Source organism: Peromyscus californicus, unplaced genomic scaffold, assembly GCF_007827085.1.
Source record: "Peromyscus californicus insignis strain IS unplaced genomic scaffold, ASM782708v3 Scaffold_1__1_contigs__length_55948999, whole genome shotgun sequence".
Taxonomy (NCBI): domain Eukaryota; kingdom Metazoa; phylum Chordata; class Mammalia; order Rodentia; family Cricetidae; genus Peromyscus; species Peromyscus californicus.
Window position 1 is genome coordinate 711,666 of NW_026294492.1, and position 15,552 is coordinate 727,217.

A 15,552-nucleotide genomic window follows, 5' to 3' on the forward strand; every position below is an offset into this window, starting at 1 on the left:
CCAATTAAACAACAAATACATTATGCACAAAAAGCTGACTTTAGGTTCCCTAAGTAGTGAAATGGACATGAGATGTGTGACTAAAACCAAACCCACATGAATAATTTGAGATTCTAATGGAAAGTGTCACATCAGAGTTAATGATGCCTGTCATTTTCCTGAGTTAAGTGATGTCTGACCTTTGAAATTATATGGCTATGTCACAGTCACTCAACTGGTGTGTCTTTTGCCAGTGTCTGACATTTGGCTATTTGTGCCAGCAAATTGAGTTCTTGTGCATGGGATCTTACTTTCTGGTAGGTTAAACTGTTAGTCATGCAGGTAGCCTTGCCTTGTGGATAAACACGGACGCTTTGATGTCCACACACTCATAGACAAAGCACAAGTGATTTGCACACTTAGATGTGCATAGCTAGTTTTTAGCCTGTTTTCATCCTACAGAGTGTCAGTGTCTCAGAAGTAACTCTCAAATGAGTTCTTGGAAAGCAGGAAAGATCTGCAAAGACTTTATTTTTCACTTATGTCTGGTTCTTCTGTGATGGTGAAGTGCTATTCTCACCTTCTGAACAGGTGCATCTTCTGAGAAATGCTGGCGATGACGTTACCATCACTGTGGAGTATCTCAGGGAAGCGCCCTCATTTCTGAAGCTCCCTTTAGGTAAGTGGGAAGGGGAGAGATGTTAGGGTGTTGTGGGATTTTCTTCCTTCCCACATTATTTATCCACATATATTGGCACAGTGGGTATAAATTATTTCCCAAGCACATTCTCAGAGAGAAGACTGATTTAGACAGACAGAGGGGCACAACAGGATCCTAAGGCACTCCAGGCATCATAATCAGAAACAACTCTGTGTCTTCCTTCACATGAACTCCCTACTTTTGTGTTTACACATACACACACACACACACACACACACACACATACACACACTTACATACTCTCTCACACACACTAACATACATACATGCACATACTCATGCACATACACTAACATACCCACATGCACACACCCAGTTAACTACACATGCATTCATGTGCATATCTGTAGAGTAGTTTGTATTCATAATATCTAGGTTGACTTCATATTAAGTATACAGTCATGCTAATGTACACTTCAGAGTACCTACCATGATGAGGCAGAGCTTGTGATACGCTGCTGTACTGGATCCAGGGAGACTGGTAAACATCAAGCCTAGAAAAGCACTTTACTGAGCATGGTTTGTGTCTTATTCTCCATAGCTGTTGCGTTTAACAGAAGGTCCTGCCCTTATTTTGGATATCAGTGGGCCGACTCCTAGATACTGTCTTCTACTTCTAGGAAAGATCTGAAAGACAAGGCTCAGCATCTGTAGAGCTAAACTTCCTGCAGCTGCAAGTACAGGGGCAGCTGATAGCAGCAGGACCCTTCCTGGCCTGGGCCAGCCTTCCTTTCCTGTCCTGACTGACTCTTCTCTCCATCCTCTTCTTGCAAGAAAGGGTGGCTCCTTCTCCCTGGTCCGTCCTGCATGCTCACCCTCCTTCTCTTCCATCACTGTAACCCTGTTGTTAGCATCTCCCTTATTTACTGTGTAAGTGGCCTGGCTCCTGAGGCCTTGTCAGCTGTGGACTCTGGCCATGCACCCATTTCATGCTCTGTCAGAAGAGTCACTAGATTCAGACCTTCCTCCTATCCTCTTCTCCCTGAGACCTTTGAGCCTGTCATTTCCAAGTGACCACAAGGAGTAATTGTGGTATTCACTTTAGAGAAATTGGTTCCCTATGTGCAGACACATGGATAAGAGTGGCTACTTACCCTGGGTTCCTGGGGACCACATCTCTGTGAAATGGAGGAAGAGCAGTAGGTGACAAGTTCTTGAGGATCTGTGGATGGCATGGAAGGGTTTCATGTACAGATGGGAAGATCTCCATAGTAAGAAAAGTAGATATCAGAAACAGATTAAAGACTAGAAGGAAGTTACAGTTGTCACTGTGGAATTCATGAGGGATGCTAAGAATGCTCCCATGTGCACAGAGACAGGGATGTGGTGATGCCTGTGATCAATCACTCAGAGATCCCAGAGGGCTCCAGCTCCCCTGTGTTACCACACATCAGGATGAGCGCTCTTCTACAAGTCACTTAGTACATGAGGGGGTGATGCAAGACTCAGTATTCTATCAGTGCTACCAGGGAGATTTGAAATGGAAGAAATAAGAGTGTTAAATGAGGGGAGGAGAGACACACACACACACACACACACACACAGAGAGAGAGAGAGAGAGAGAGAGAGAGAGAGAGAGAGAGAGAGAGAGAGAGAGAACAAGAACACAGTAGAGTGATAAAAGAAGACAAATATAAAAAATGAAGAGAGAGTTACACTTTTCAGCATTTTCTCTTCTTGACCAGTTCTACCAACTCAGAGAGTGAAGTCAGGAGCCGGTCTCGGTAGTTGGGAAGCTGAGTCAGGAAATACAGCCCGTTGAATGTCGACAGAGGTTTTGTAACAGGGTGTGATGTGGAAGTGTGGCTAGCAGAGTGGCATACAATAATGGCCATTCCCATTGCTACGGATATGGTGGCACGTGGATCATCAAGGATAGAAAACATCTGCCCTCTCTGAAATTCTGGGGGGGGGGGGGGCGGGCGGGGACAAGGGGGAAGTTTAAAGAAGAGGATTGTTTCTCAATGCCCCATGGCTATAACAAAACCATGAGGAGAATAGCTCTATGGAGGGTCTCTGATTACAGTTGAAGAGATTTCAATTCACTGCCATGTGCTTTGGGCTTGTGGGAGCCCTGCGTACCACAGCAGGGATGCATGGTGGAGGCAGCTGCTTGCATTGCTGGTCAGGAAGCAACAAGAGGGACATAGAAGAAGGACATAGGGTGCCCAGGGCACATCACCTGACTTCTTCCCACTAAGTGCCACTTCCTTTTCTTTTCCTTTTTTCTTTTTTGGCTAAGTTTTTTTTTTTTTGACAAAATAAAATATAGAAAGATAAAGAAAAAAATTATCATATTGAAGTTGGACACAGTAACCCAATGGGAAAAGGAGTCCCAAGAGCAGACACAAAAGTCAGAGACCCACTTGTTCACACACTCTGGAGTCCCATAAATATACTAAGCTAAAAGCTATAATATATATGTGGAGGACCCATGTAGGCCCTGTCTTGCTGCTCCAGTATCTGTGATCTCACATACACCCTGCTTAGTTGATTTAGAGGGCCTTGTTCTTCTGTGTCCTCCATCCCTCTGGCTCTTACACTCTTCTGGCCTTCTCTTCCATGGGTTCCACAAGCTCTGAGGAAGGGGAGTATTTGATGGATACTTCCTATTTAGACTCACTCTGTGTGAGTACCACTTCCTAACAGATCCTCTGCCTACCAGTAGAGCCACAGGCTGAGACCAAGCCATTTAGTACATGGCTTTTGAAGCACATGTATCCAAACCACATAAGGATGGTGGAAATTTCTTAATTGGAAGTGATGGGAGTTTTTAAGGCTGTGTACAAGGGAGGCTGTACCCAAGCCAGCCCCCCACAGCACTGTTCCCCAGGGTATAGAAGATTGGTAGTAGTGCTAAACATTTGTTTCCATCTTATTCTTGCACAAGTAAAGCCTCGTGCATAGCAGCCTACCTCCAGGTGAGTGTCTTTCGCCTCCTGCATGGGCCTAACTCTGTGTTCTGAGTGTGCCTTTGTACTGAGATTGAAAGTGAGGGATAGTTATAGCCTGGCCCAATGGGCAACATGAAAGACGAAGACAACAGGACACTTGCACAGCTTTCCCTGCTTTCCATCAGAGGTCAGTAACGTTTCTGGATAAAGAGAGAGGGTAAATGTTTGGTGGCTGCTAACACTGGTGTAATAGGAGCAGTAGAACTGACAGCCACAAGGATTTCAACATCTGTTTCTTGAAAAGGAAAGGTCACCATGGCTCTGAAGCTGCCATTTCCCTCAAAAGAGCTCTTGAAGCCCAGGAACCATAAAGTAACTTCCATTCACAGGCTTGACTGGAATCTGAGGGTTTGGCACCCATAGCTTTTGGTTATCTAGGAACTCTTGTGAACTCTCCTGCTGAGGGCCTGTGCAGAGCTCAGCCATTGTGGCTAGCCCAACCCTGAACTCCTGTGAGCCCCATTGCTCAGGGGCAGTGTAGACTCCAGAGATAGATGTTGAGTTCTCCATTAATTCTATAAATATCCATTCGCCTTTTATTTGGTTCTTTACAACCTAAAACAGTTAAATCTTAGTATCTATAAAAATTTAAACACAAGGGCCATAATCATTCCATCAATCCATGCAAAATGGTCTCTAGTGAATACATGTCAATGAGGGAAAATTGCTTCTGCCTGTGTAGATTCTGTTGGGTTGCTTGTTTGTCTGAAGCAACATCTGTCCCACAGAGGTGATTGCTGATGTAGAAAAACATACCAATAGTAAATAAAATGTCCATTTCAACATTTCTTAAATTGATATTAATGGGAACATAAATACCCAGTGAGATTGAGTCAGCAGATCTGTATATTTTTTTCTTTCAGAATCTCAGACAATTGGTGATTTTATACAGATAGACTTTGCACATTGTAGTATTTCACTATGTTATACACCATCACCACTGATTAAATTTCTTGACATTTTACTGCTCAAAGGAGGTCCTCCACAAGCTACCAGGCAGCCCCTGTTCCCCTTCCCCAATCACTCAAAGTCACTGCTTTCTGCCTCTGTGGATTTGCCTTTTCTGGAAATGTGTATCAATGCATTCATACGATTTGTGACCTTGGCTTGCTGTTCCTTCCACTTACCATGATGCTTTCAAAGTTCATTGGTGAGGTAGCATGCATCTGCTACAGCTGCATAACTCTGCTTTATATGGTTGTAGGGCATTGCTCCATCCACTCTTTAGCTAATGAACACTTGTTTCTATTTCTGGGCTGTTATGAATATGCTGCTGCAAACATTCATCAACAGGCTTTGTTTGGACATCTTTGTTAAGTCTCTACCTAGAGAAGAGAATTCTGGATCCTACAATAATGCCATGTTTAGCTTAGAGCGTCTTCCAGAGTGCTTCCCTCTGTGGCTCTGCTGCTTGGAGTCTAGTGAAGTAGCCATAGGACTTTGGACAGATTATAGTTCAGTCTTTGAAGGAAAGAGTTTTATAACTACTGATTTATGTATTTTTCTTTGTTTTTTTTTAGAACAACTCTTTATGTAATTAATAATTGCTAATACTTTGTTAGGGTGATAGCTTAGTCAATAAAGTGCTTGTCTTGAAAACATCCTCCAGGCCCTACTACATAAAAACAGCCATGTGCTGAGAGACACAGTTACGATCTCAGTTCAGGAGAGCAGAGAAGTGTGGCTTCCTCGGCCTCCCTAGTCTACTTAATGGACTTCAAGCCAGTGAGAGGCCCCAATTCAAAATCCAAGGTAGATGGTACCTGAGGAAGGACAGATGAATTTGTCCTCTGACTTCAACATGTATGTGCACACATGTGCATGTACCTCTCCACACACGTACACCTGCTCATAAATGAACATGTTCCCCCTACATACACACACACACACACGCACACGCGCACACACACACACACACACACACACACACACACACACACACACACACACACACACCATAATTACTAGCACTGACCAGATTTGAAAAATGGATGTTCTGGTGGTAAACAAAACAATATAGGAAGTATTCAAATTTTTCTTTGGGGATACAGAAGGAAAGCTGATAGTCATTGAGAAATTAATATGAGTCCAATGTCTACAAAAGACTATCAATTTTAAATTTCTTCGCTTAGTACACATTGCTTCTTTAGACATGTGTTTATGGTGACATTTATCATGTGTCACTCAGAGCAACAGCATTACCTAGGGGGTTTTAGGCAGTTCAAAATGTTTTCATCTTTCTTGCAAATAATGACAAGTTGATTCTGGTTATAAATGAAAGACTTTGGAAAGAGTTGCATGGACTGTCCTAAAGTGTACATGGAAATGCTATTAAAAAAAACTGTGCTAATGTAAAAATAGCACTCTGTAATAGAAAGTAACAAAAGCCTGGGCCGGGATAGATTCCACTGGGCAACAACTGTATCTATCTGGGGTAGTAAATGATCAGAGAAATGCTCACTTGTCAGTTTGTGTAAATAAAGGCGAAGAGTTCTTGTGTCTCTCAGCACATGTAGGAATACGGAGAAGTGCTTCGTAGTGCTTGTCCTAATAGATGTGACATAGGTGGGAAAGGGACACTGACTTGCTGGGCTGTGCATGATGGGAGGTGCAGAGGTAGACTGGAAATGAACAGTCAGCCTTGGAGCCTTCTTGTCACTAGGCACCCCATGTCCATATGCACTGAGGAGGGCTGACAGTTCACTACAGTCCTGGGAATGAGATGAGATGATCCAGTACTGACATGCAGGATGGTGCCCATCCAGTTCTCGGTTCCTTTCTTGCTGCCTTTTCTTGCAAGTGGCTGATGGGGAAAGGGCCTGCCTTCCTGTTTCATTCTCTTGATAGCATTACAGCCTCACCATGATTGCAGCTTGTCAGTGATAAGCCTACCACTGTGCTGTCCTCGGCACTTCTGCTTGCTTTCCAAGGCTCTGAAGGCCTAATCTCAGGGCTGTCTCTCTCCTTCATAAGAAGGTTTCCTATGTGCTTCTAGTTGTGCAGATTCTCTGAGAGTCTGGTCATCAGGCAGTGGTGCTCAACCATCTGACTTTATGAGACATCACCACAAAAAAATGGAAGAACTGACACACAGGATCTGTCTACACTTCTTGTTTGTGCAGAAAATAATGGGGCCGGGGTAGTCACAGAAAACTCTTTTTCTTAGAGTTGCCCTCAGGACCTTGAGTGAATGGCCTGAAGCCTTGGGAATGGCCCCAAGCTTCCCTTTAACAATTCTTAATGAAACTACTAGTTTAACTTGATTATTGAACTTGTGTGAAAGCTGGTTGCAGGGTTGTTCTCAAAGGGATTCGCAGTTATTGGGCACCTGTTGTCTCTGGACTGGGTCAAATGTGCTGACCTGAGAAAGCCTTTTTGAGTCAGATCATCTCCCATAACAGTGAGACACTTAGCTGCCAAAAGACACAGTAGGAAAATTCGTCCATCACCCAACTGGTAAAACAGTGATGGTTATGACTGATACACATGCCACATTTATTTTTTGCTTTTTATACAAGCAAATCCACTGCATTTGTACACAATACGCAAATGGATTTTAACTCAGTTTGTCATAGATTATGATGGTGGTGGTGTGTGACTGATGCAGGGCTACCCCTTCTGCATTGTCTACATTCTCACACTGCCTGTCTGCAGCAATGAGAGACCCAAATGTCACCCACCCATCTGCAACTCTGAGGGAATATGCCATAGTAATGGAGTGGGATGAGAGACTGCCAGGGCACGTAGCCCTGTTGTAGACACAGCCCTGCCTTGCATCCTGATAGTGCGTTATGACATAACAGGCAAGAGATTGCATTAGGAGCACTGATGGGGAGGCCAGGTTCTGGGAAAAGAGGGAAAACCTCTGGCTAATCGATAGACCAGAGAGTCATCCCCAACTCAGTTCCACATCCCTGAGAGGGACCTAGCAATGGACTGCTGGCTGTCGTTGTGTGCTTAGCTATCTTGCAGTCATATAGCCACATGTGATGTAGTTGACAACTACATCTGGAATGAATGCCTCTCATTTTGTTTCAGGGTCCCCAGGGCCATCCAGTGACCACAGCAGCAGAGCCTCATCACCTCTCTTTGACAGTGGCCTGCACCTGAATGGACACTGCAGCCACACAGTAAGCACGTGCAATCCCCTGACCTCATAACTTGGGAACCTCAATCCCAAGGGCCCTGGGTTGAGGAGAAAACTGTCCATGATCCTGCAGAGGCACATGCAGATGTTCTGGAAGAAACAATGAAAACAGGAATTAGTCAGTTTTATTGAAATTTACTCCCATGTGGGGTCTTTGTCCTTATACCCACTAAGACACGTTCAATCAGTAGTTCATAACTGCATGGAAAGCAAACACTAGTCTTCATTTTGAGGTAGAATTCAAAGTAACCTCTGGGTTTCAGGCAGCCTTGCCAAGAGGGTGTCAAGTTGTTCTTAGGAGATTTCTAGAAGACTCACATGAAAGGAGAACAGTGAGACTTTATCCCCAAATTCATGGGAAACATCAAGGAAACATGAGCACTGTACATTTGCCATGAGGCTTAATCCTGTGCCTCACCCTCTCCTATCCTAAGACCCTAGAACTAAGTGCAACCACCAGTGCCTGATACCCTGGGTCTGCCTCCTAATGCTAGGATCAGTCTCTCTCTGGGTAGGTGGGCTTATTATCCACAGAGACTTTAGTGCAGAAGTAGAATCTTAGCATTCCACAATCTGTTTTAAAGTATATTTTATAGTACATCCTTTCCCACCCTCACATGCAGGTAGAACTCAGGGGAAAAGATTCATGTTTGTTCATGTAATTACATGGTACCATAATTTCTTGCTTTAGCAGTTTAAATAGATTTTAGTTATTTAAAATTTGGCTTCTGTACTAACAAAGAATAAGCAACATACTCACAAGTCACATCTCCCTGTCTTGGGCCCATAGACAAACAGCATCCTAATTTTCACAGCCATCACTTGATTTTAAAAATTAGTTTTGAGCCAGGCACAATAGCACACCTATTTGTCCCACCTACTCAGGAAGCAGAGGCTTCAATTGAGCTTGGGAGTTGGAAGCCAGTCTGGGTAACATATTGACAGTCAGTTGAGACAAGTCAGAGAAAAGCAAATGGTTCTTGTGGCTGTTGTCCTGTGTTACCTTAGATACAGGAGTCATTGATGAACTGGGACACTCACAGAGTCAGTTCTGTATTTCCATCACAATGAAGAGCCATTTTTCTACTCTCACAGTAGAAAGTCCATTACTGTCCGCAGAGCACTTGCACTTGGACTACATTTTGGTGTTTGTGAACTTTGTTCTGTGAGAAAGGACCTGAGATAGACACCTTAGTCCTGCTTCCTGCAAGATGTACCCAAAAGTAGAGAAGACACCCAGCTAGGAACATGCTCCCTGTATGGGAAGACATGGTTGATTCCCATTTGGAGACACTGGATCACAAGAGCAGGGAAGAAGTGAGCTATGGTTGACAGTGGCATGATTATTATATTTAACAAGACAATAAAATCAAGAGGTGAATAATTACTGTTGTAAAATTTACCATAACATAGTCACTAAAGCTGAGAGAAAAATGACAAGATTGACAGAGTGATGGCATGCCTCTCCCCTGAAATGAAGCAGGGAATCTCTGTTTTCAAAATAAGAAATATGTAAGATCTGCTATGAATAGTTCTTAAAGGGGGTTCTAGTGCTTCAGTCAAAATAACCCGTCATCTCCGACATCAAGTAGTTACCTTAAATTACATACTGACAGCAATCTTCATTACCTGGTTATTAAAAAGTGCTTCCTTTAAAAAAAAAAGTTTCTCCTGAGCTGGGGAAGTGAGTGCAAATGTTGCTAGAGTTTTCCTGACTGGCCCACAGTCAGGACAAATCTCTCTCACCCGCCAGTCCCAAGCCGCTCAAACCCGATCAAGTAAACACAGAGACTTATATTGGTTACAAACTGTATGGCCGTGGCAGGCTTCTTGCTAACTGTTCTTATAGCTTAAATTAATCCATTTCTATTAATCTATACCTTGCCACGTGGCTTGTGGCTTACCGGTACTTTACATCTTCCTTATCCTGATGGCGGCTGGCAGTGTCTCTCTGACTCAGCCTTTCACTTCCCAGCTCTATTCTCCTCCTTGTCCCACCTATACTTCCTGCCTGGCCACTGCCAATCAGTGATTTATTCATTGACCAATCAGCAACACATTTGACATACAGACCATCCCACAGCACCTCCACTGGCGGGTGAGAGAGATTTGTCCTGACTGTGGGCCAGGCAGGAAAACTCCATCTACATGCAAACTTTTAGGTCTAGCTGCTGATCATCTCTCACTCTTATGCCTGTGCATACTGAAAATTATTTGTTTAGAAGTCTCTTTTTGAAGAGTTTGAAGTTCAAAGATCCATATTATATTTGGGCTGAGATCCAACCTGAAATATGGCTATACTTTATCTATATTTAGATCTTACTGAAAAATACTTTTCTCATACTACATTAGAATCTGTGTTTGTTTTATTTTTAAACAAATGTAGATGATGTATATCTTTTTCCCCATAAAGTGAGACCTATTTATAAAAGCCACATAGACAATTACATTCTAGGCAATTTTATTAGTTACTTTTCTCTGTGCTGTGACAAAATACCTCAGAGAAGTAACTCCAAGGAGAGAAGATTTATTTGGCTCACAGTTTCAAAGGAATTTCAGCCCATCATGATGGGAAGGCATGGAAGAGTTTGTGATAGCTGAGCATGTGGTGGAGGCTCCTTACACCATAACAGAGCAAGAGCAGAGACTGTAGGCCAGAGTCTGGAATGCAACCTTTAAAGACTTCGTTAGTGACCCTCTTACCCAGCAAGACCCCATCTCCTAAAGATTCCAGATCCTTCATAATAGTCCACAGGCTAGGGGCTCAGCATTTAAAGCAGAAGCCTATAGCAGACATTTCATATTCAACCTACAGCATCAATTCACATTTAAAACTACTGTAATTTTTACTTAAGGCCCATATTTTAATAAGGTAAGGATCATTTCCAAAATCTGTGTTGTTTGGAGGAATAGAATGCAGATGTCCAGATAAATCTGCTGAGCAGAAGGTACATTCTGGCTGCCCTTTCACAGCCGTTCTCTACATTTTGAGTGTCCTCCAGGTATCAGAGGTGGAGGCAGCTCCCTTTAACTCCCAGAGCTTCCTGTTTTCTCATCTCTGTTGTGAATACATGGGTGCAATTATGTTTGAATTGATTCCAATTCCTCCAGCTGTTAAAATCACCTTCAATACCACTCTCCAGCTTGTTTCCTGTTCTGCATGGTTTTCCCCAGATAATAATGGGTACTGGGATGGTTCGGAGTATGTGTGTGTTGGGGGAGGGGGTTTATCTGACATGGTGGTTCAGAATGAAATTGTATTTCTTGACTCAGTATATCCTGGCCTAGCTGTTCTCTGTCCTGTTGTGCCTTTCCAGAAGGGAAGAATCACAAACTCACTGTTCACAGGAATGCAGGGAGTAACTATCAGACTTACCTCTCCTGTATCCTCACTCCCAAAAAGGAAGAGAGGAGGAGTAGGGTTCTTGCCCTGCATTGGAGGTTTGTGCTTGCTGTCTGTCTTGAAGCCTAGGTGTCCTGAAGCACTGTTTGCTAACTCAGCAGTTGGCTGTTACCAGGACAGCTTAGGGTCTGTGCACTGTTCTTTGGCAGAACTGCCATGGCATGAGTGGGCAGCTTCTGTGCCAAGCAATTTTCTGTGCTGGCCCATGTAAAGTAACCCTTCATGGAGGCTGGGGCCAGTGCCCAACTAGGAGAAGCCTGTACTATGAGGAGACTGCTCAGGGCTAATGTCTAGGAGCAGGAGCCCAAGGGGTAAAGAGCAGGGGCTCATCTCATGAGGACCCCACAGAGAAGGGATGCAGAATATTCTTTCTTACATAAACAGAGTGTACTTTAAATGTTGGTGAATTGTGACAAGCACTCTGTGCTAGTTGCCACTGGAGAACTGCTGTGGAGTTGTCTTGGGTTTATGGAAGTTCCTGAGCAGTATAAAAAGCAAGGACTTAAGCTTATTTTATACACTGCATTTAGAAGTGGGCTTCAGTTACCTTTTATTGTTTAGATATGAAGTGTTCCTCAAAGCAGTCATATGTTTGAGGAAGGTCCCCTGATGCTGTATCCAGTCAATCGAAGGTGGTTTGATTATTACCTGATAAATGAATTAGTCTGCTGATGGAGTCATAATTTGGTGATATTATTGGGAAGTGGTAGAAGCCATGAGGTGAAGCCTGGTTGAAAATGGTAGCCATGACTGTGAAGGGTGTATTTTGTCCTGGCTCCTTCCTGTTGCACACTCAGCTTTCAGAATGCCCTGAGGTCAGCAGCTTTCTCCCATGTTCTGGTCTGAATGTGAAATAACCCTGACATGCTCAGTGTTTGAGTACTTGGTCCCCATATGGTGGCATTGTTTGGAGCAGTTGTGGAGCCTTTTTTTTTACAAAGCTGGCAGACACAGGTCTGTGGAGTTCTAGCCAGGTAACCACTGGATGCAATGAGCCTGCTGCTCCAATGGCAAGCTGTGGCTGCCACCATGCTTTCTCCACCACCATGGACTCTGCTCTCAAACTGTGAACCAAAACAAATCTGCCCTCCTCTAAGCTGTCAGATATGATTCACAGTTATGAGGAAAATAACTGATATACAACACCTCAGTCTTCCACGGTAGCATCTCAGCCCTCCATCAGACCCACAGCAGTGGAGCCAACCATGAGCCATCAGCTCTGAAACAGCCAAGATAAATGACTCCTTTTTCCTGGGTGTTTTATCACAGCAGCAAAACAGCTGACAGACCTCTCAACGGTGGGGAAGAAACCCCAAGCATTTTTGGTGCCTCCTTAGTCTTCTGCAGTGGAGCATAGTAAGAATTTACTAAGGCAAGTAGAGGTAGCAGCAAATCCACCGTTCAGAGCATGTTTCCACTTCAGCATGGTTTACAATTGAAACTCCTCTAAATATCTCTGAGGAGATGAAAGCAAAACAACTCTGTGTCTTTATTAAGACCTTGACTTTGCAGTCACTCTGTTTTGTTTTTCTGCAACTTTGGCTGCAGACTGCAAGTGTAGGGACTCTGGATGCTACTGGGAACTGGAACCACTCCTTCCAGGCTGTCCTACCAGCATAGTCAAGGGGGTAAGCAGAGCCAGGTATCCAAGGAGCCAGTCATGAGGAGGGTCAGGTGTGCAAAGAGACAGTGTTGATGGAGTAAGGTTTTAACAGACCAGGTATGTGCAGGGTCAGGTGTGCACAAAGCTTGGTGTCCACAGGACAAAGTATGTACAGAGCCAGGACTGACAGGGCAGGAATCCTGACAGCCATCCCTCCCATGTCAGGAAATGTTTTCCAAGTTTTTTCAAATCTCATAGAACAAGGTTACCACGCTCTTCAATTTTTTTTTTATCACCCATTATTCTCTCTTTGTCAGATGCTATAGCCCAGAAAATTAGAAGTGGGTATAGCTAGAGTGGGCTGTGCACACATGAAGCAAAGCAAAGCCACGAGCTGCTGACAGTGCAGTGAGCATCTCCTCCGTGGCTTGCTGTGGGTTCCCAGCCAGACCTCAGACACTGACATCTCGCACAGATATAAGATACAGCAGCAGTTAGGACTTCTCACAGAAATCTGTTTTAAAATACTTTTCAGGTATTTATAAATGACAGTTCCCTGTAAGGAAAGAGTCGACCAAATCCCTATGGGAAAGGCACTAACCATGCACATGGATAGTGTCTTACAGCTTTCACTTTCAATCAGGGCTTTCCTGGGGTCATCAGTTTTTCTCTGCTCTGGTCAAATATTGCTCCTTTTATTATGTTTGTGTGGTTTTGTTCTCTAAAATCACATTACTAAGGGCTCATAGCCCCAGAAGGATTTGTGAAGATGGAAATTGCAAGCTGAGACCCACAGGCAGGTTTTGTCTGCTGAGTAGCCATTATTATTTTAAATTGAACATGAAGTGTCCACATAGCTAGAGACAGACTCATCCTAGGTTTAGTGATTATTTATTGACTAAAGTATTCTTTTAAAACTGAAATAATTTGATGGTTACCTACAAACTCTGTAATGAGCTTCATGCAAGAAATATATACACCACACTAAAAGCTGTGTTGGGACATTTTGTTTGTGTTCAAACTGACACTTTGCATGTTCTCTTCTTGGTAATGTCTACTAAGTAATGAATTTTTTATTGCATATTATATCAGAATATCCATGATCCATACCTTTAGAAAATCCTCAGGCATTTTTCTAGTGCTTTTGAAAATTGATTTCATAGAAATAAACATTACACAAAGACATTATGGAGTGTGAGTGCAGAGTGTTTTTTTTTAATCAACATTTGAGCATGGCAGGGGTCACAAACTGTGCTCAGGTGAAGTAAGGGCAGGACAGGAGTTACTGGCAAGGTACTAGATGTCACCTCACTCCACCTGCTTATTGTGGTTTTACCAGCCAGACCTCAGGCAATATCACTTGATGCTCATCTCCAAGGTGAAGTTATTTTAAACATGGTTAAGCATTGCATTTTATTCCAATGAATGGAAAGTGGAGTTAAAATTCGTTTACAAATTTATGTTAACACTACAGTAAAGGATGCTTATACAACTCATAAACATGGAAAGCTGGAGACAAACTTATTTCTTGTAACAGAGCAAGGTACAAGAAGAGTAGGGGATCCCACCTGGAGTGACAATTGCATGAAGGCAGCATTCTATGGTGCTAGACTACACCACAGTGTCAGGGTAACATGGATACTGAAAGCCGAGTCCAGGGTCACATTCATTATCAATAAATATCATTGAAACTGGACTGCGAGCTTACCTTTGAGAAATTGACTGTGTGATTTATATGTACAGTGAATTTTTCAAGTCAATATGCTACATGTTGTCAGACATAGACATGGAAATCTAAATGGCCAACCCAGGCTTCCTGTGTAGCACAATTCTCAAACAAGAAAATTCCAAGTGACAGGAGGCAGCAGTTAAAAAAGCATTATGCTGGGTAAAGCAAGGCCCTTGCTTTCACGCAACAAGAACCCAGTGGTTGAAGACTGCCAGCCCTCACAGCAAGACAGGTCACAGGAGAGCACCCCTCTAGGGGTCTGTGTTAGGACAATGGAAAAGAAACAATGAGCTATTCTTCTGTCTTCAAAAGGCAAAGGGACAGGTGCAGATTTCTGACTTGGCTAGACTCCATGTGACAAAGCAGAAATAACCTACCAGGTTACAAGAGAAAACCAGGAGAGCCAGGATCTCCATTATTTAGCAGAATCCTCAGACAAATACACAGGGAAAAGGCTGCTTAGGGCAAATGTAGGGAAGGGAACCAAGGGGCCAGACAAACACAGATGCTCGCTATCAAGTTGGATGACATTGAGGTTCCCTGTGCTTTGAGTGGAGGTGCAGTTGACTCTGGCCATGCAGCTGAGTATCCAGAGAGGTGACACCTTGGACACTTATCTATTCCCTTTCTTATCACAGTTGCAGAATGTGTCAGGGGGCCTCATGTTGTCACATCTTCTGAAGTGACATTTTGGTGTCAGCATTCACCCTCCCTTGTAGATAAATGTCTCTCAACTGCTTATAGGAGCCACTATCTCAGGATAAAGGACATGCCTTTGCCAACAAGGAGGCAGGATCAGAGTACTATCTCACCAGCCTGATGCAGTTGAACATGAGACTTGTAGGAATTTAGCCTAAAGAACCACAACCATCAACATAGTTTTCAGTCTGCTGGGTTGTTGGGGTGAGAAGAAAGTCTAAATTATTTTAGTTAATCCACATGTGCTATCATGAAAAGCACACTTCTAACAGTTACTATTCTTGTTAGCACATTCTTCTTTTCACCAACAAAACCTG

At 43.4% G+C, this 15,552-nt stretch overlaps 1 protein-coding gene across 3 annotated transcripts in view; it reads left to right on the top strand.

Moving 5' to 3' along the window:
* The window catches only part of Sntg2 (syntrophin gamma 2), a 199,415-nt gene that overhangs the window by 99,999 nt on the left and 83,864 nt on the right, over window positions 1–15,552 (top strand). For all 3 annotated transcript variants that reach the window (XM_052745735.1, XM_052745733.1, XM_052745734.1), the window contains exons 7-8: window positions 571–658; window positions 7,693–7,784. In XM_052745735.1, the coding sequence (XP_052601695.1) occupies window positions 571–658; window positions 7,693–7,784 (180 nt within the window). The remainder of the gene's footprint in view (window positions 1–570; window positions 659–7,692; window positions 7,785–15,552) is intronic.